Source organism: Chamaea fasciata, unplaced genomic scaffold, assembly GCF_029207755.1.
Source record: "Chamaea fasciata isolate MVZ Bird 193981 ecotype frontalis unplaced genomic scaffold, bChaFas1.0.hap1 SCAF_6, whole genome shotgun sequence".
NCBI lineage: Eukaryota > Metazoa > Chordata > Aves > Passeriformes > Sylviidae > Chamaea > Chamaea fasciata.
Genome location: NW_027094091.1, coordinates 72382719 through 72404642, shown reverse-complemented (window position 1 = coordinate 72404642; position 21924 = coordinate 72382719). Strand labels below are relative to the sequence as shown.

General features: G+C 43.1%; 1 protein-coding gene and 1 long non-coding RNA gene across 3 annotated transcripts; one reads left to right on the top strand and one right to left on the bottom strand.

Annotated features, from left to right (window-relative positions):
* Nucleotides 1-1219: 1219 nt before the first annotated feature.
* On the bottom strand, nt 1220-17915 carry METTL14 (methyltransferase 14, N6-adenosine-methyltransferase non-catalytic subunit). Its single transcript, XM_066184862.1, has 11 exons — nt 17806-17915; nt 17625-17713; nt 16865-16952; nt 12587-12667; nt 12132-12219; nt 9659-9749; nt 8013-8154; nt 6788-6880; nt 5967-6083; nt 3537-3747; nt 1220-2700 (listed from the first exon to the last, which is right to left on the bottom strand). The coding sequence occupies exons 1-11, from the start codon at nt 17869-17871 to the stop codon at nt 2387-2389; spliced, it is 1380 nt and encodes a 459-aa protein (XP_066040959.1). The 5' UTR covers nt 17872-17915; the 3' UTR covers nt 1220-2386.
* Nucleotides 17916-17954: 39 nt separating this feature from the next.
* Nucleotides 17955-19602, top strand: LOC136290450 (uncharacterized). 2 transcript variants are annotated; one of them, XR_010721128.1, is made up of 2 exons: nt 17955-18118; nt 18518-19602. It is a non-coding gene; the product is annotated as an uncharacterized lncRNA (long non-coding RNA). The 2 variants fall into 2 exon arrangements; XR_010721127.1 differs by having other exon boundaries at nt 17955-18176.
* Nucleotides 19603-21924: the final 2322 nt, after the last annotated feature.

Genomic DNA, 21924 nt, shown 5'->3' with positions numbered 1-21924 from the left:
TATAGTCCAAATCCCAGTGACTAAGAAAATGACCTGTAAGGGGGTGTGCGGGACTGTGCCTCAGTCTAGTACTTCCTAAGTCTCATCTCTGTCCCCACAAGAACCTGGACCAAGATTTGGGAGTGCACAGCCCTGCACTGCTGCCTTACCTGTACAGCCTTTGTCAGTCTATCACTGCTGAAATGCCACCTTCAGATGAGCAGGGGCAGTGTTCTTCTTTATGGAGGACAAGTGCAGAGGTGGAGTACCTTGTCCATTAACCTCAATTAAAACATTCCATCAGTTGCTCATTAACAACACGGACATCAAACTTTGCTGGCAAAGGTGGCCCACCCAGACAGCTCTAACACTCGCTGCAGCACTATTCTTTTTTTTTTTTTTTCCTTACAGTAATTGAGCCATTTCTGCTTTGAGTGGAAGGACCAAGAAACCTCTATCACCTGCCACTACTTTCCACAGTCAGTGAAGTCTTGAGCAGCACTGCAGCTTCTGCAAACTGATACAGAAGCACATCAGATGCAGTTGTTTTTGACCCTCCTCTTCCATTTAGCCTAATTCTATGCCTGCCACTACTTTCCACAGTCAGTGAAGTCTTGAGCAGCACTGCAGCTTCTGCAAACTGATACAGAAGCACATCAGATGCAGTTGTTTTTGACCCTCCTCTTCCATTTAGCCTAATTCTATGTTAAGAGCAGCCTATTCACTGAACTACCAGCATTGGGCATGTAATTAAAAGGGGGAAATGGAAATTAATGTTTTCTACTCATTGAAAAACAAGAAAATACTTGTCCCTGGCACAAAAGCAGTGATCCTAAGGTAAAATGTCTTTGCTTTTTGAATAACAACACAATCAGGGAAAAGATCACAAAAAAACCAAGTGTCCCTACTAGGGCATTTACCTTCTCTCAGATGCTGTTCCATATAGCCTGTGGCAGACTTCACCAATGACCAGATGAGCACCACCTTTAAAACTCCCCCAAATCCAGTCACTCTCCAGACACGCACATATGACAGAGGAAGAAACAAGCTGTAAACAACAGGCAGTTTCCACTGGCACTACAGCAGTCCCCTGCTGAACACTACCAAAGCCAGGAGTTCTTCAGCCCATCAAAATCAGAAGAACAGTTCCTGTCTACAACAGCACAGAGGAAACCACTGAGCAATTTCAAAACCTCAAGGAGAACACACCCACAAAAATATCAAGAAAGATATTTCAACATCAGCTTTGAAAAACATGTTTAATAATCACTACTTTACAGGACAGTCATTTAAAAGCTGGGCTTCAAGAGAAACATTGACACTTAAACGGCAGTTTTCCAAAACCCACACCTAAGAGCTTGAGACATCAGGAGCCGGGTTTGTTTGGCCTATCAAGAACTGCACAAGAAGCTCAGAGTTGTGGATTTGCTAAAAACGGACATTGTACAGAGGGAAGAGGGTCACTGTCTTTCCACACTGCACTGGATCAGTGACAGCCATTCCCAAGTGTGCAAAGGCAAAGGCAGCACTCAGTTCCATCAGTGCTCCCTGACAGCAGGCGATCACACACCCAGCACCTCCTGTGTGCATTCCTCCCTCCAGTGAGGTCTCTGGGACCGCTCTGCAGGGATGCTGCTCTTCCCTCCCATGGAACAAGGTGTTACAGACACACACTGGGGAAAATCCCCACTCAGGGAGCAACCCCGACCTGTGCACAACCTCTGGGCTGCACATAAATGCACAGCTTGGTGCTTTCCAGAAAGGACAACGCACAACTGCACAGAATTACAACTCTCCCCACTAGTGACACGACAGTGTATATACACCACAAATTAAAAATTAACTTTTCCTATTCCCAGGAATAATTTGGGAAGTTTAAACCAAATAAGAAAAAATAGAATTCTATTTATTTCATTTGCTCCTTGGTTTTAGAGAAGTTAAAATAGGTGTCAATACAGACACAGCACTTTTTCAGACACAGCAAGTCTGCTGTGGCTATGCAATTCAGAACTGCATTTCATGCCCGCTCCACTGCATTAATGCAAGCCAGTCCAAACCCAAACCTCCAAAGATGGAGGAGGAATCCATGTTTTGGAGAAAATGAAGTTGAAAAAGAAGTCTCCAGCTCATAAGGTTCCTAAGGGGAGAGAACACGGGGATCATTTCCATCCTACCCGTGGTGTGAAGGGCTGCTGCTCTCTGCTCAGAGTTCAGTGCTGCCCGTGGAGGACATGGCCAGGCGCGGGGCTGTGCCAGACTGCAAGGCCGACTGTCTGGAACGGCGTGCACCAAAAACAATTGTAAAAGTCATGTAGCTTGAGTCCCCAGAGAATTCACTGTAGGAAAAACCAGACCACAGAAAAGGTTCCCAGACAAGGCGTAGCCGGGGGAAGCAGCCGTCACCTCCTCACCGGGTGGGGAAGCCCCCTCGATGGGTCCCTCCACGGCCCCCTCTGAAGCCGCCCCGCTCACCACGGAAGTTGGTTCTGTTCCTCTCCCTGCCCCTCTCTCCCCGTCCCGCAGAAGTCCCTCCTCTTCCTCCTCCCCTGGGAGCACCCCCGCCCCGGTCGGACTTGGACTTGGGGGGCGGGGACTTGGGCCGCAGCCTCTCGATCTCCTCGGTGCAGCCGGTCAGGTGGGAATTGGGAGCCGTGAAATACGAGGAATACGTTTCCGCGTTGAAGTTGCTGTTTGTGAGGGTGGGTCCCACCGTCAGCCAACCTCGGGAACAAAACCACAGTCAGCAAAAGCAACAACAAGCTTCAGGCTTCAAAGCCACTGTTGAACTTCTCCCAGTAAATGAACACTCAAGTGACAGGGAGAAACACTCACCTACCCATCAGCAGCACTGACCGGAATGAAAAGTCACCTCTAGAGTTGTTGCAAAGTTAAGATTTTAGCTGGGTATTTCTAAGAGCTTATTTTCCTTTTTTAAAATTTTTTTATTACACGTGGCTGTGGCTGTGGCAACATTCATGCTATGCTTTCACCGGCTCCTACCCCTTCTTCCTACTTGTCCTTACACCATAACATTTTTAAAAAAATACCGAAGTTCAACCAGGATAACGTGGTTGTGAGACACTGACAGCAGGATCCACTGGCAGCAGGACTGAACACCTGAACGATGTGTCCTGATCTGTGTATTTCCTGCATTTTGTATCATGCCAGATGCAGCGCCCACTGTGAGACCACTGCATCTTCAGGCACTGGCAACAGCACTAAGCTCATAGGGGTTGAAAATCAGATGGAGAAGGAAATAATTTTTCTGAGAAGTGTAGATATATGGGAGAAAAGGAATCTCAACTGGATTTTGTTATGCTCACTGATGAATTAAACACATGGATGGGGCAAAAATATTGGTTAACAAAACTCTCTCTTCTGGAAAAATTATAGGAATGATAGTTGTCATAAAGTTTCCAAACAACAGTTCTGCGACTGACAGGTCTTCACATGCACCAAAGATGTATCTCCTTGAGATCTGCTGTCTGACCTGTGACATAGATCTGGAACTCTCTTTAGGACCCTGAAATGAATTTTACTGTTTGATCGAAACCAACCTGGTCGAATTGTGCTGTCCCTCCCGAAGAGGTGAAGGCGCCGTCTCCCGAGGCAGAAATGCTCAATGATGTGAAAAATCTCCACAGGTTTCTCTATGTTGCCGATTTCAGGCTCCTCAGTGATGATGAGGTCGATGTCGACGTTGGCGTGGATGAAGTCCCCGTCGGTGCTGCGGCGCACGGTGCCCTTGATGCCCATGAGGCAGTGCTCCTGCAGACACACAGAGCTGTCCCCTGTCACACCTGCTGCCGTGCCAGCTGAGCACAAGGCACAGCAAGGGCAGTTCTAAGCAGAGCACATCCCACTCTTACAGGGGAGAACGGTCTGAAGCATGAACTAGAGCAGAAAAGCTGGAGCTACCAGAGGAGCCATTTGAGAACAAAGCAGAGCAGTACTTTAAACTGAAGCTCGATAAACTACACTATGAGGCGGTAAAACTCTAATCAAGGCTGAAGTCAGATATTTGGACTTCTCCAATTACAGAACCTTAGGCTGGAAAGGCTGAGAAGGCATGAGAAAAACATGATGGCAAGAGCAAGGAATGGTTATTAATTATGATTAATACCTATCTTAGTATTCTGATCCTAACTTTATTTATATATTACTATAAAAAGCTTTCAGTCATAAAACAGACAGTGGAAATAAGATGTACTTTTTCACACTGTATCTCTGTTAATGAAGTAGCCTTCAGAATTCCCCTCAGGTCCCTTTCTACAAGATATTAGCTGCATAAAACCCCACAACCACTATCACACTGTCCGTGCACTCTCAGGCAGCCCATCGGCATCAGAAGTGTTCTTGAGCTGTACCAGGCATTGCTTTCCTTCCTTCTACACCACTGGAGGCCAATTTAAGTGAGTGATACGTGGCACCCATGAATGAGGAATCACCACAATTGTTCCAGGATGAAAAGAGGCTCCTACATACTCACTTCAGAGCTCTGTTTGTGGGACTAACAATCTTGGATGAGCCATGTTCCCCAGGATGAAATACTCTGACTCATTAAACGCCACCAGATGGCTCAGGAAACAGTTGCAGACGAGAGCACGTAATCACTCCCAAATTTTAGAAAGGGTTTGCAGAGTTAGTGGGTAAATATGAATGCCCAACATCAGACCTGCCAAATCTATGCAGATGGTATTGCACTCATGCAACACAGGTTTGGACCTGGAATTTACCTAAATGAAAGGCAGAATACTGCTAAGCAAATCAGCCAACAAGCCAAGCCTCCTCAGTCTCGTCCTTAGGAGAACTATCCCAAACATTTTACTTGAATACCACACAGCAAGTCACTCACAAATCCTGGGACGCTCTGACAGGTGGCACAGCACCAAGCACCCATGGAGAGATGCCTCAGTCAAACAGAACAGAGCACATTTGCTGCTCTAAGCACTGCAAACACAACTTGCCAACAGGGTTTGTTTAGTCAGAGCAAACTCGCTCCATTTTCAGTGTCCATCACAAACAGCGACCTCAGTCAGCCCAACTCTCGCTCAATAAACAGAGGAATTCCCCCATACCACAAACTATTTTTCTTTGCTAAACAAAGACATAAAGTCCCCTCAAATCCTCCTGTGTTAGTTTTAACCTTGCCCTCATGAGCAAACCGCATGTATTTGCAATACTATATGCAATAAACAAGTAGTATTTATACTTATAAATATTTATAACTAATATAATACACTTTCAAACAAACTTCAGATTAATGTAAATGCAAGCCAAAGGAAGATTCCAGATATCCTAAAGGGAAGTTTATACGTCTAACAATGGCCAATTTTAGACAGACTTGAAGATGTTTAATGCTAATGCATGATTAATGAATGAGGAATTCATTCACTTGAAATGAATAAATTGCCAACCAGCTCTCTGTACTCAGTAAAACTGCCAGTTACACTCATATATACCCAAACCAATTACTTACGAGTCCCACTTACCTTTCTCTAAGTTTCTGAACAGCATTTGAGTCACAAACCAGAACACTTTCTTTTCTCTGCTTCTCCTTCCATACACATCCTCCACAAAGCATCTTTAAAATTGGTTTAAACCAAGTTGACCCATTCTATCACTTGTGCTATTCAATCACCTCCAGGAAGGCAGGAGATGCTGTTTGAGCTCTGGCTCCCCCAGACCTCTCTCTGGTCCAAGCTCTGGGTAGATACCTGCTTGTGTGCATTCAGAGCCTATAGCCAATCTTCTACAGTTATTTTCTATTAATAGATTCAGTTAAAATCTACAGATTTAAAGACTTCTTTTGACATGTAATTTAGTCAAGTTCTATTGCTAAGTTTAGTTCCATAAAATGTGCTTTGCAGAACAGAACTTGGAAGTCCTCCTACTGGCTTTGCCACAAGCCTGTCACCAACACCGGGTGTGTCATTAGCACAGAGAGACAGAATGAAAACAGAGGAGGAATGGAGCAAGTCCTTTACCTTGGTTCTTTGGAAGACAGCCTTAGGGTCTAGAGTCTTGGTCTTGCCAGGGTTGTTCTTATTTGTTTTAATCCAGCAAATGTCCTCACATCTTCTGTAACCCCATTTGCGCAGACACTAAATGTTATAAACAAGTAAAACAGTTCATGCTACACAAAAAACATCAAGTGACCTGAACTGAACACTCACTTAGGCATTTGACTTTTCTTGTTCAAGCGCTGCCCAGCTACTACAAACCTGTCTGTGACCAAACCCCATCTATCTGGCCAACTTCAGACCGAAAAACAGCCAAAGCAAACCAGTCACTAACTACAGGCTGCCCTTAAACAGTTGTCTGTGAATTGTTTTCATAGAAAGCACTGCTCAAACTAAATGAAGAATGTTTCAGCACAGCAGGAGCCAATGGGGAATTCTTAGTGCAGCATCCCCAACTCAAGCAGCGTTTCCCTGGCATGCAGAAAGATGACAATTGTATCTTAATTTATGAAACAGTAGGACCTTTCTCCTAGCATGAATATTTCTGGCAGAAAACTACTGAGACTTCTGTTGAAAAAGTTGTAACTTGGCAACCCGCTCCTCGGTCAAGACACATGCATCAAAGCCAAGACCCCAAGGAATTATGCTTCTACACACAGTCAATGACTCATCTGGACATTTACAGTATCTAAACAGTTAATGCCATTTAAAATCACATCTCCTCTAACACAGTAACAAAATATCCCTCAGTAGCTAGGGCTGAGAATTCTATACAGGGAAAAGTCAAAGATAAAAATAAACTCTTAAGCCTGTCCCTGATAAATTGAATTAAAACAACATCTTACCACTCGGCCGAGATCCAGACCCTCGCCTGAGCCACACCACAGAAACACAAATGACCTTGGGGCTGCAATTTCTTCAATTTCCAATTTCATGATCTAGTAATAATAAGTGCAATAAAAGCATTCCTGAATTAAATACAAATCACCAGTTGTATCAGGAAGAATACTGAGTCTTGAGGCATTGTCACAGAAACCATCAGGAAGCACACCTGGGGGCCCAAGGGAAGCAGGGAACTAATTCCTTGTTTTGCTTTACTCGTGTGCATGGCTTTTGCTTTCCCCATCACACTGTCTTTGTCTCAAGGCACGAATTTTCCAGCTTTTACCCTTCCAATTCTCTCCCTGATCCCACTGGTGGGGGAGTGAGCGAGCGGCTGCCTGGGGCTGGGCTGCTGGGGATGAAACATCACAAACAGAAATCCGACCTGTATAAACGATTCCAGACTTAAAAGACCAATACAACCTGCATGATCTCCTCCTCAAATCTTTGTTTTGCTTTGTCATTCCACTGGCAGCAAAAATATTTAATACAGCAGCAACACTATTTCTTTTCCTCTCTGTGAGTACTTACATGAAGGTTGTGAAGACATTCTAAAAAACCCAGCTTAATTCCTGACACTAAATAGCAAAGACATTCTCTCTATTTTCACTTTCAGGAAAAGCAGCCAGAATTTATGAGGACAGTGGTTCAACAATGGCAAATGAGTAACATTCAAGATGAAATAACTTTGGATGCAAAGCATCTGTTAGTCATCACAAGTTGAAAGGATTCATCTCTAAATTGCTAACACATCCAATCAAGCTTCATTCAGTGCCCCTCTGAGGAAAAATAATGCAGTAGGAGCCATTCTAAGAGGATGTAACTCCAAACTAGGAGGATGAGTCCTGCCTCCAACACTCCAGGTTTTCTGTTAGGATGGAATGTTTTTGCAAACTTACCTGCACTTTTTACTGGAAGACCAGCACATTAGAAAGCATGCCTTAAGAATCTCAAGAATTTCAAGAAACAAAGGAATATGTTCAATGGACATTAGGTTATTTCAACAGCCAAAAATCAAACAGAAAGCTCAGTGAAGGTAAGGGCAGAGAGAAAACCCTTACCTTCAAGGTTCAAGTTTTCAGCCAGGCTCAGAGAGAACAAAAAGCTGTATTTACTAAATGAAACCCAGAAACTACTGCCTTAAACAAATAATGTATGAAATGTTCTTCACAGCAAAAAGGTACCTACATCATCCCAGGTCCAGCATTTTTCATTGGCAGTAATGCCAGTCTCTCGGTAATATTCTTCCAATGGTGGCTCCAGGAGAATCACATCAAATTTGGACTTCAGTTCCCTAATATCAAAGGCTTCCAAGTCTGCTTGCAAATACCTGTTTAAACAGAAGATGCCAGACTGCTTGGACAAGGTGCAATAGTGGCCTGAGAGCTACACTCCACACAGCCCGTCACTAGCGGGGTGTCCTGGGTGGGTTGTGTATCTCAAATGCTCTAAATCCAGAGGAGATCCATTACACATCCTCACTTAATCGAGGCTGGATGCTATTGCATTGTGGTTTTTAAGTAGTCTTAATGAACGGTTTTTAGGATTCTAACTCAGCAAGCAGGAAACAGATGCCCACGCAGACTGTACAACAATACCTAGTGCAGACTCACTGCACTTTCTGTACACCCGTGGACTATAATAGGAGGAAACATAAACACTTAAGAAGCAAACACTCACTGCCTGGCTAACTGGGAAAGTGGCATATTTTTAGAATTATTCCAAAGATTCTAAATACTGGACACATTGTTACTTTTTATATAGTATACATTTCTCTCTATACTTCTCTATTCCTGTTCCAAGCAGAATCCCCCCACTGATTCTATGAAATACATGCTCACACACACTCTTATGACTCTCCTCCACACCTGCACACCACTCACTGCTCCATCACTATCAAAAAATTACACTGCCCTCCCCAAAATTCCTTTAACTTTAGTACAGCTGATCAGTAGACCACCACCTTCCCCTTCCCAAAAAGTGTGTGGAAGACATTCCATATGTGTACTTGGTGTTGTCAGAAGGCAGCATTTGATTACTGGTTTTCCCCCTTCTGTACTTTATGACCAAAACATGCCTAGCTTAAAAGAGCAGGTTGAGTTCTGCAGTTTGCACTCAGTTGTTCAAGCAACTATTTAATGAGGTTTTATGTGACCATCATTAAATCAGGTGGATTTTTGTGGTACAGATTAAGACTACTGCACATGACAAGCACAAGGTTAAGTTCAGAGAGGTCTGAATCCCCGGAGTAACATGCTGCAGACTGCGGCTGTGTCTGACATCCAGCAAAAATTCCGAGGTAATTCCAAGTCAACAAGGACAAATGACTTCCAGTCAGCCTAAACATTTTTGTCTTCAAAGTAACATGTGGTTGATGGATACTGAGATAATATCTGAACGCTACACAAAAAGCAGCTGCTACAAGAAAAGCTAAGGTCATATTAAGAGGCCAAATTTTTTAAGCTCTTCTTGTTATCATAAACAACACGATAACATGAGATTCACCACCACATGATATTATTTTACTTCCCAAATTAAAGCCTGCAGCCAATTCAGTTGACAATTTGGTCTTTAAAAAAATCAAAGCTTTAGACTATAAATAATCCACACAGGAAAAAAAATATCTACTTTACACACTGTATTAAACATCTAGATTAAACTAACAAAACCAGAGTGATCTTATTCTTCTATGCTTCAATTGATTCATTTGTATACACAAACAGAAAGAGAAAATGTAAATTTTAAGCAGGTGCTGAAGATAAGAGATTCGCAAAGCAGACAGCTAACTTCAAACAGGTCTGGAGAAGAAAGGCATTTTCCACAAGAACACTTACATGGGAGGAGTGTTAGATTTAGATATCAGCTCATCCTTCAATCTGATGAGCTCTCTAAGTTTTGGATATTCTTCAAACCTATCTGCTAAGCCTAAGAAGAAGAAAACATGAAGTTAACAACTACTTAACAGAGTAAATCTCTATCAATTAAGCATTGTCCAGTATTCTGAATAGGTCTGAATGTTAATATTTAGCCTCGTTTTAATTTTTGTTAGAGCAAAGCAAACCCTTTAAAGCAGTTCTTCGTTCAGTACTTGACAAAAGCCCCCTGCCCTCACCCAGCTAACCAGGGCTGATACTGATGCAGTGTCTATGCTCTGGTCTTCTCTAGAGCACAACAGTGAATTCACAACTCCAGTTACCAGAAGGAAACAACCTTTCAGTTAAACTGAAAGTGCCAGGATGATGAAACAAGTTATTTTGGTTTTCTCCATCCAAAAATTTTTATTAAGATCTAATTAACATTAATTCACAGAATAGTCTGTGTAATCTTTGATGACTCTTTCCAAGGTGGCACGTGGGGTGTGGCTGGTTCCCTGAGGCAACCCTTACGCTGAGATTTGGTGCTGTGGTGGCAGTCCTGAAGATCTCAACACATGTTTCTACATTTAGCTTTATGAGGTTTATTTTCCAACCTTTCATGTGTACAGAATGCAAAGGAGAGAACCCTCATTAGATCTTTTGCAGTAAATGTTGTAAAAAGGAAAATATACTTTGAAGTCTATTTCATTCTCCCTTACAGACAGTTTGCTACTGCCAGCAGCAGGTTCAGCACAAACCAACAAGGTGCCATTCCTGCTCCCCAGGCAGTATCACTTCAACTTTAGTAGGAGTTATTTAAAAGGCTTCACGTTCATTTAAAAGTACAATTTGGAATGGTACTAATAAATTGGGGAAAAAAACCTCACCCAAACCCACAAACCCTTCATCTCTCTCCTGATTTTAATTCAAACTTAAGTCCCAGTCCTAGGAATGCAATGATAAAAACAAAGTTCTCAGTACTTAACCTTTATTATCTCTTGCTACCTCTGCATAAAACACCCAGAAGTTATTTTCATCCTTTTCCTTACATATGTAACAGCTTAAAATTACTGCTGTGTTCTCCTGATTTCAACACTGTGCTGCTTCCAGCCATTGTGAGTCCAATACGCCAGGGCAGCAGAGACAGAAACCAGTTATCAGCAACAATAGACACAAAAGCATTTTGAATCCAAACCCGTCAAACTAACCAAACCCAGACCCACAGGTGACTGCCTCCTTCCCAACAGCCACATCAAACAGACTCAGCTGGGTGTTGCAGAACCCCTTGTTTTCCTTTGGGCCATGCCTGCTGACAGGTAGCACGTGAGCAGAGCTGTGCTGACGATGGTGTAGAAAAGGTGTGCTCAGCGGTGTGCAGCTGGACACAGCTCAGCCCGGGGAGAGGCTCTGGCCCAGCTGCTGCTGCTGCTGTGCTCATCTCCAGACCAGCCTGCACACACCCTTGTCCTGCCCCTTCCCCAGCCCTTACACAGCAGGGAACTCATGGCACACAACAGGGGCTGCCTTTTCTCCCTACTCATTTCCAAGAAGAGTGCAGAACTGCCTCAAGCACCTAACTCTGAAGCCCAAGTGCTTTTGAGATAAAGATCCAATTGAGTCAAAACAGCCCGTTTTTCTTAAAAAACATCCAGATGTGTTTCACAGAAGCATTCACAAAATACAGAGAAGAATAAACTAAAAGCCTCTGGAGGCAAACCAAACTTCTTTGGGCTGCCATCTGAAAACACAACCCCCTTGCCCTGGCAATCTTACACTTGATAAAATACAGAGAACTGTTGCCTAAAACTGCCGAGGGAGATGTCCTGCTCCTTTTAAAAACCAAATGCCAGGCACCTACTCTGGGAAACAGGACCAAACCATGCCTTAGTTTAGCAAGTTTAAATTCAGGCCACCTGTAGCATCATTTCAGTAACAAGTTATGGATACATGTACACTGGAAAAAGCAACACCCTCTAAACCTGGGCATTCTAAGGAGATGTCAGCTCACCTAATTTAGCTGGGAAACATTATCCAATTGCTTCCTGACTAAAAATGTCAGTATTTCCCATACTTTACATGCTTAAGAGGCAATACAGCCCAGCACACAGGTGAACTGTAAACTTCCAGAGGTTTCAAGATCTCCTCATTAAACTCATCTACTTTCTGGAATCAAAACAGCGTAGTTTGGAAAACAAAAATCTTCCTGGTGAAATACTTTCAAGTAAAACCAAGGGTAAGAGCAGCCTTGGTAATAATGACCTCCTAAGTAACTGAAAATAAAACCATTCATATAGATGTCTATACTGATATGTATGCACGCTGAGACAAAAAGCTAGGAAAAGTTTGTGTATCTGCACTTCCCAGAAACTGTAAGGAACTAAAAAAGGGGAAGAAGAAGAAGTGGTGTTGAATCAAATGATTCATCTTCAAACAGTTACTGGCTGTGACATACCAACGTCTCTGATGAAGTTCTGGGGTCTGTGTCCTGTATCCACAAAGTGCTGGCAGTAATCGTTGTGTGGATTTAAGCTTTGAGTACCCTGGAGAACAGGAAAAATTCAGTGACAGCAACAGGAGACAACTGGACATACACAGACACATTGTATGTGTTAGTCTGATGAATGGGAAAGGAGCAGACTATCTTTTCAACATGCCTTTGTAAGTTCCACTGGCCAAGAGTGGAACCAAACCAAACCAGGCCCACCATTCCTACAGCTCATTGTGAGCTGCCTCAGAACAATGCAGAAACCAGTTACAGTCGGATCTGTCACAGGAAACTTCTGTACCCATGAGTTCCAAGCCACTCTTCAGCCTTTAAAGCCGTATTTCAGATCCCATCAGTTGCAGAAACAGTTTAACACAACTAGGCCAGCTTTGACTACACCTCCAATTGCAAAAGCAGCTCACCTTAAGGAAGGTACTGGAATCTTTGTAAATCTCTTCTTCGTAGGGCAGGTTTTCTTCATCTTGCTGCAGCTCTACTTCATCCTTGGAAATAAAGCAGGTATTACAAGTGTGCACACAAGATGGAACTGTTCCTGTGCTTTCTTTAAGAAGCAGAATGATAACGAGAACTGGACTGTCAACAAAAAGCACATCCAGCTCCAGTGTTGGAGGGGGAAAAAAAATTCACCTATTCCCCAAAAAGTCTGCACCTCTCTCGCTAACGAGGAGACTGTTACTAGGAAAGGCCTCTGAAAGAAGAAAAAAAATAAGAACCCCTTCACTTCCAGCCCCTGACAGTGCTTTACAAGGTGTGGAATTTTACATTTTTGTCCCACAAAACTTTCATTCTTTGGACTGAAAGTATATATTTTGTCGAAGTTCTTCTGCAACAGAACTTCTGAGCATTTACATCCACACAATCATCTCCTATTTTCCAGTCTTAGCAAAGTCCACACTTTGCAGAAACAGCTCATGGTACAAACCAGTATTTCACCTGGACTGTCCTTAAATGTAACTTTAACATTCCTATTCTATGGCCCCAAAATTTACATTAAAAATATCTAGAGAGCCACCAATTGCTCATTCAACAGGTTTCCAGGATTCAGAGATCTGTTACACCGAAGTACTCTGAACATCCAGCACAGAGCTCAGAGAACAGGAACTCAAGAGAAACTTCCTTCACATCACTTTCTGCCTTCCTACTGATCCTGGATCCAGTACACAGACTTATAAAACACAGAAGTACAACTGAAGAACTACTAACTGATATCATCTGCCATATTATGACAGCTGTATTTACCCTGTGCTACATAAGCTGTCTGAATGCAGAATAAAAATTAAGTGTTGTCCCTCCCAATTTTGATCCCTCTAAATGTCAAAATCTTTGAGTAAGCTTCTGTTATTTCCAAAGTGAAGCTTTGAACCAACTTCTGAAATGCCTGATGTGATAAATAGGTCACAGCTTCCCCTTTCCTGTTCAGGTGATGAACTTAAGAGATACACAGTCTTTTTGCTTGTCTGTTTAACCAGATCAAAAAAGAAGACTAATATCAGAAACAGTGTTTGCAAGGAAAAGAAATGTAGAGACAAGCAGCAGCAAGTGTTATTCAGGCAAAAAAAAAAAAAAAAAAAAACCAACCCAAAAAGCTGAAAGCTAGAGTTTTACTAAAAACTGCTTATGCCATCACAAGTTACACCTGTTTCCCCCTTCCACCTTTCTCTAAATCTTGTCCTTCTGATGATAAGCACCAGTTGGGACACCTGAGTCATCCCAGTTCCCTTTATGCCTTCATAAGTGATTCAAAATGAGTCTTGTGGCCACCAACAAAAGCCCACAGCACCAACTTTCAAAGAGAAAGGACACAGTCACAGCAGAGACAGAATGACAGCAGCAGAAACACAAGCTACTAGGTGGTTGTACATTAATTATCCGGGTTTTCCAAAGCATCTGCTATAGAGTTAGGGAAAGGAACTCCCCACAATATTCAAACATAGTTTGTTTCAAATGACTGGAGATACATGGAATCCATGGTTCCACCAAGTAAGCTTTCTTCAGCCTCCACAACAATGGCAGGGAAGCATCCCAAGCCTGCAGGTCTCTGCTTGCACAAACGAAGTAGAACAAGACAGCCTCAAATTAGGCTGGCAAGACAGCAAAACAGAAGTGGTTTTGTCCTCCACACAAAGTGAAACCCCACAAACCAGACACTCACACAGGTTCAAACAGTGGAGTTAAATCACCTGGGGAAGGCAACAGGTGGAACAGCACTCATGGCTCCCAGAGGGTGGTGAAAAGCCTGGCAGTGGCAGCAGAGACTCTAATCCTATTCTATGTCACTTCCAAACACAGACCAGGGAGCTCAACTAGCCCTGGGACAACTGTTACAATTCCACAAGAAAAGAGTATTTTAGGAGTTCTCCAAAACCACAACTCAACTTTCTGACTTTAAAACATCCATTATCCATTTTTCCAATAGTGCATCTCTTCCCTATCAACCACCCCACCCCACCTCCCCCCCCTGCCCAAGGCTGGCAAGGCAGAGCCAGGCTCCAAGACTGGAGTCAAGCTGCCAGACTGGAGCCAGTGCTGCCCTTTGTTCTCACCTCAGCCTGAGCCTTATGAAGAACCACCACTATAAATTCACACATTCTACAGAAAAACCAAAAACAGACACACAAATAAAAAAAAACCCCACCAAAATTGAAACACTTTTTTTTTCTTTTTTTTTTCTTTTGCATCAGATGTTCCTACATGGCTGAACAAAGTAAAATACTCCACCTTTTATGTCAAAAACTGCTCTCAGACAGGTTTGAGGGTACATTCATTTCCACCAAATCTGAAGCCAGGGCACAAAAAATTTAAATCATTTCAGAAGACTTACCTGATCCCATCACACAGAACTCATCACTGCAAGTCAGGGATACAGACAAGGTCCCTTCACATCAGAAACACCCCTGATTTTCCGAACAAAACTGGCAAACTTGCAAAACTTGTCCACAACACTACTAGTTAAGTCTATTATTGCTTTTGTCCAAGTTGCATTAAACACAATACAATAGGGCTTGACACCTTAAGGATCCAGATTTTCGTACGAGTTTGTATTACAAGACTAAATTTAAACAGGCTCAGAGAGCTCAGGAAAAAGTTACATAAATGCTGATGGAATTTTACTGTTCTTATCTCCTTGCCAATAGGGAATTAGCAATGCCTGCAGGAAACAGCTGATGACTCCACTATAGATGTTCTACTCTGGGGTTTCAAGTTTCTTATGTCTGTTCATCAGCTTGACTGAATTTTGTCTGAGCTACTGTTATTCAAATATTCTTCCATTTCAACAACATAGAAAAAGTCTGGCCACTTGCAAATGGTTACAACCCACCTCACGGTAAGTCTTCTCCACAGTGATTAAGAAAACCTGAATTATAATTCAGATTCATGTACTTAGCCAACCCAAGTGATTTATCCATATTTACTTTATAGGTAATAAGAATTTAGTTCTTTACCCATGTACTTGCTGAAGAAGTAAAATTAATTGATATTAACTGATCACTAATGGAAGAATAAAAACCCTGCTTCACAAACACCCTTGTACTTCATGGTGACAATTTCTTTACTAAACAGGATGTACAGACCAACACTTAGCATGTTAAAAATAACGTCTGTCCCTTTACAGAGAGACTTTCAAAATCAATCCTGTCATACATTAACTTTTTGGTTTAGTAAGATAAAACACGTTATTACAGAAAAATTTACAAATCTGAACACAAATGTAACATGACGAAGGCTTTGTATTTAAAAAATTACTACTTCAGGCATCCAAGAGAATAGCGGACACTGCACTATTTCATAAATACACTGACATTGATTTGATTTAACCATAGAAACAAGGTTATTAGGACTTGGAAAGAAGGCAGGAGGACATACACTGCAACCAGATCCCAAAGCAAATCATAAAGACAGCTGTATGATAACCACGCCTTTGTATAAGCTCTTTCTATCTCTCATCTTGGCCAAAACATCACATTAGGAGAAAGCTGTCAAATAGCTTTGGGATGAGCATTTGAAAAGTGAAGGGTATGAGATTTTGACACTTCAATGACCATGGAGTCATTTTGGCTTTTTTTTTTTTTTTCAACCTAACTCTTTCTGGACATTTTGGACACTTAAAAAAACACCCCAAACCAAGCCTCTTACTTTCAATTCCCTTAGAATCCCTTGTCTCTTTCACTCATCCAGAAATGCATTCCTTGGCACTGCACACAAGGGCCAGAAGACGCCTTCAGCCTCCCTTGTCTCATGCCATGGCCTGTGCCTGCTGCTAACTGCAGGCTTTCCTTTTGACACAACGGAATTCCGGTCAAGATTCTTTCCGTGTGTACCCAAGCACACACACGTTTCACCACTTCTTCCCACAGCCTGCCATGGCTCAGTGCTGTTTCCTGTGGGCACTTACACCTGGGCCTGCCTCCTCCCAGGAGCAGCGCTAATTCAGGCTCCACACTCTGGGCTTTGGTGAGCGTAGAGCTCAGTGCACCGAGGCCACACCCGAGATGAACCATGGAGCATCTACGTCCTCACACTCCTTCAGTGGAAGGCAGCAAGGGAGTGCTTCCACCACTGTGGAACACGCACCTTCAAGGATCTACACGCATCACGTTTATTTTACTATACGCGCACATTTTCTAAGTACCTCAGGGACACAACACCAGAGAAGAGTAACTTTTTCCTTTTTTTCTTACCTTATAGTCTTCAATCTCTTCCTCATCAGCTTCTCCCTCATCTGGATATTTACGTTTCGCGTTTGGTGCAGAAGTATCATAAGCAGCCCTACAAAGAGCCAAAAATCCCCATAAGACAGTTTCTGCCTCCAAAGAAAACTGTTCAGGAATCTTTGATAGCATGCCTTGACTGCATGTTACAAATTTGAAACTATTCCAAAACATCATACAAGAAAAGCTATTCCTCTCTCAGTATATTTGAGTTCAGCACAACTTATTAAAGAGTCATTCCCGCGCCCTTCTCATTTTTCTCCTCTCAAAAGTAGAGCTTGTTTTACCCCAAAGCAGTTGGCCCACAAAATTAAGCCCGTTCACACACAAGTGAGAACTGATATGCAGTATCTGCTATCCTAGACACATCCGTGGTTTCATGAGAACTTTCGAACTGAACTGCCCTGAACTGTGCTTGGCAAAGGCATGAAGGCTCCGGGACCCAAGCAGACGGCCCATTCTGAATTCAGATCTCCATTTTCCTACACAGTCGCTTTTCAACACCAGAAACAAAAGTCAGCCTGTATTTCCAAGCTGCTCTTAGAAGGGAATAACTTAGACCCTACTCGTCTTGTTCACCGCTCTAATTTAACCAATTTAGTTACTAGTTAAATTCAGTTCAATTTAACTGCTGAATTTTCTTTCACCGAGTGTAATCCCATCGCATTTCCCGGGCCTGACCTCCCATCGAGCCCCCAGTTTTGCACAGCCACTCCCCTGCGATGCCGACCTGCAGGTCTCCCTGGTCTCCGCGATCTCCCGCTGCTCATCTTTGCTGTTGAGCACGGCGCCGATGCTGTCCGCGTTCTCGGCCCCCAGCTGCACAGGGGGAAACACAAAGTCACGCCGCGGCCAGCCCGGCCCCTGCCCGCACACGGCCCGCCCCAGGCCCGGGCCGCTGCGGGCCGTACCTGCTGCGCCAGGAGCTGCCGGCGGAGCTTCTGCCGCTCGCGGATCTCCTGCAGGCGGCTGTTCATGGCCGGAGCGGCCCCGGGCCCGGGCCCGCGCTCCCGCCGCCGCCGTCACTTCCCGCCGCCGTCACTTCCGCGCCGCGCACTTCCCGCGGGAGATCCCGGCGCCCGCGCGCGGCCGCTCCCGCGGGGTGCGCGCCTGGTTCGCTGGAGGTGTAAAGGGCGCCTTCGCTCAGCCGCTGCGGGGCACCGACCGCCCCTGAGGCGACAGCCGGCTCAGGCCGCGTCACAGCTGTGACCACTCAAGCACCCGGTCGGTTTTTCTACAGTACATCCTTTATATCCGGTTCCAGTATCCCGTGCGGTTATTCGTAGGTTAACCTTCATGTTTTGCTTTCATCTTCTGATCCTTCAGAAACTTCCGCTGTGAGGGAAGAGAATCTTTGAAGCTCTTTTCATCTGATTTTTGGTCTTCCCCGCCTCCTCCTGTTCTCCTCTCTCCTCTGTACTGTCTGTCTGGGAATGTTTCTAATCCATATTTCGTGCTGACTTTCTGAGAACTATTCAGAACGCAGCGAAGAATGAAGATGGAAATAAAGGCCCGCAATAAACGTCAGTCCCTACTGCCTTACAAAAGGAAACTTAACAGAAGAATAAACATTACAAATTATCCCGCAGTTATAATTAATGCTGATGTTTGCTCTCCTGACAGGGACCAATTCTTCCCGTCATTGGCAGCCCCAGCGATGCGGCCAGCAGGAGCTGAGAAGTGACACTGAGCCCTGCTCCACGCAGCGTGCTGTTCCTCTGCTGCTTTGAGTGCTGGATAATGACACGCTTCAGTCATACAACATGTTACTCTCCTTTTTTTGAATGTGGTATATAGGTTGTACATGACAATGACATTATGCAGGTCACACTGAAAACTGAGAAAGATGCATGAAGAGAAGGAAGTGAAAGAAGTGCAGACTAGTACAAAAAGAAACCATTTCCAGCTACTCACATTTCTCAGTGATAGAATATCCTAGAAATAAGATGGAGCTTATGAAATATTAAAACCTACAATATCAAAACTTGGTTTTTCTATCTCCTTAGGGAATACATTACTAGTTATACTGTCCCATCTATGGAAATGTTATGGGAAAAGAAATGCTCAGTAGCTGTCTCATGCTACTGTACAGTGCTTTGATATTGTTGGCTGTAATGAATACAGTAGAAGTCTCTGCACAGTAACAAAATCACTTCCTCCTGGATGTGATCTGATGAGGTTTGTGGGAGCCTGCACTCCATTTTTAGAACAGGTTGCTAAGATGAGCTGATCTTTACAAACATTAATGGCTATGAAGATGTTCTGCTGTGTACATGCACTCTTTCAAAACCACAAAAACCCTGTATTTTTGCAGAATGCTCCATGCCTTTCCTCTCTGTGCATGCTGTGGTTTCAGCTCTCCAAGCCGACTGTGTTTCTGTTAAGGCATCAGACCAAATTCTTGCTGGTCTAATGGTGAATGCAGAGTTGTGGAACTGCCATCAACTCTGATCCATTACCCAGACCTTTTCCTTCGTATTTGTGAAGCCAATTGTTTCCTCATCCTGTTTTTATTTAGCTGATTACCCCTGAGTACATTGCCTTTCATTTCTGTTTACTGACATGTATTCAATCGTTTTAATTATTGCTATTGTTGCGATAATTTTGAATTCAGATCCTGTCCTCCAGCCTACTTGTATCTACTTCCAGCATCAGGTGGTTGTGCAATAAGCATTCTCTGGCAGTTTAAATAAATGGCAGTTTAACCATTTATGCCATTATAAAGTATTTATAAACTACTAACAGATAATGACACAACTTCACATCCATTTGGGAATTGTGTTACACTGACATATATTCAGGTCTAGACTACTCCATTTAGCAAAAGCTGCTACTTATTTTGTGTCAGTAGAAATTATTGTAAAAGTTACACAGAATTACACCCAAACTGCTTAATTTAGGACTGTTCTCTCATTTTAATTGCTCTTCACACAACTCAAACTCCATTGTGCCCTAATAGATGCTAAATAAATTCATAAACTAAAAGCACCAAACAGACCAAATAGATGAAATGAGAAAGTTTATCTCTTAACTCAAAGCAGATGATTAGAAGAACAGAAAATATAAGATATTTTATAATAGAAAAAACAGATGTTAGCATGGACTAACATCACACTCTCCTTATTTCATGTGGCTTTTCCCCATGCTTTCAATGAAGTACCTAGATCTACCTCTTTAGAACTGTCTTTGTGAATAGTGACCTCAATTTTGGACCCTATTTTGAACAAGTGACAGAATCCCAATGCCCAGTGACAGTGGCTTTTCTACCCTCCCCTTAGGCTGTGTCCCCGCCAGAAGGCAAATCTGACTTAATGAGCCTATTGCAAAAACACCACACCCATGAATCTGTACAAACTCACTGCAGCAGCTCCAATTTTGTTTAAAAATCTACTGGAAGTAACTAAATAGCAGCAGAGTGTCTATCAGGCCAGTTCTGCCTGTCCTTAGTAAGCCCACAAGCATCCAGCCAAAACAGAGCCTTCATAAACACCCTGCCACAGGGTGCGGATAATTTGCCCGGCATGTGCTGCGATTTCACACTTCATCTAGATCAAGTTGCATTGCCACTTGATCCAGCCTTGGACACGTCCTTCGTGAGAGACATAGAGCCTTGATGTTGGAGCTGCTGCCCCTGCACCAACTGATCATACCTGGATGTGACCACTGACAGGAATTTTCAGAGATTCTCTAACTCCTTTGTTTTTCAATGGCATCCTATTTCATTCTACTTTGTCAGCAAGAAAAAGTGACTCGCACACAAAAGTTTAAAAAAATGATAAAATATTTCTAATTCCCCTACATGGAAGAAACTTATTTAGTTTCCTAAATGGCCTGAACTAAACATTTTTCTGACCTCCTCACAAGCAGCATCCAACATTTCTGGAAAAAAAACCAGCTGGTTTTTTGCTGAAAAATGTGGATGGGTCAAGAGAGGGTCTTAAAACCTTGCACTGGATTTATTTAACTGATGGGAATGAAAATAATTTCTGCTTTTAAAAATTCCTCTGATCACTATGTTTTGTTCTAGAAATACCACAAACTACCAAAATGATAGACTATATTCTTAATTCAAGATATCCTATTTACAGCTATTCAGACTTGACATCAGGAAACATTTCTTTATGAGAGGGTGGTCAAACATTGAGCAGGCTCCCTGGAGAGCGAGGGGATCAATGCCCCAGGCAACCTGGCAGTGTTTCAGAGGTGTTTGGACAATGCCCTTAACAACAGCCTTTAACTTTTGGTCAGCCCTGAGGTACTCAGGCAGTCGGACCACATAACAGCCTGGTCTAGTTTATTCTGTTCTACAAATTCAGTGTGTTAATTTGTACTGCAAAAGATAAGACTTGGCCTTTTTACACTTCTTCCCTCAAGTCCCACTTCATTTGGAGATCAGGCAATACCAGCTTTGCACCACTTCAGAGAATGCTTTTCAACAGAAGTGTCTGTGTGTATGCTTGAAAATGCAGCATGTGAAGAGAAGGTGGAGTGCAGCTTCACGTTGCATTGCATCTAGCCTTGTATTGACTCTTTTTCACTTAGACACTGCCCTCTTAGTGAGGCAGGAGCAGATCTCTAGTAATTATACAATTCAATGATATTATTTGTTCTACCGTTCTACCACTGACCTGAATTTGATCCACGCAAGGGCAGTACAAGACCTAATGACATGACATCTCTTGGCTTTACTGTTACAAACCAAAGCATCGAAGTGTGAATTGAATTTGAATTGCAGAATTTGAATTACAGAGAGCCCTATTTCTATACGTCTCAGTCAGTGTTCACCGACTTACAGACTTAACTCTACAAGCACGGAGATCAGAAAATATAATGCATTGCTTTCCGCTTTCTTTATGTTTTCCACCAAATACATGAAAATAAAGTGCCAGTTTTGTCTTACAGACATAATCTGTGTCCCATCACGCTTGCAAAACAAGCCCATTCAGTTTTATGTTTACATGCGGAAGTTGCGCACATGCTCTGTCTCAGAGCAGGTTTGTTTGTGCTGACTGGCAGCACAGGAGGCTGAA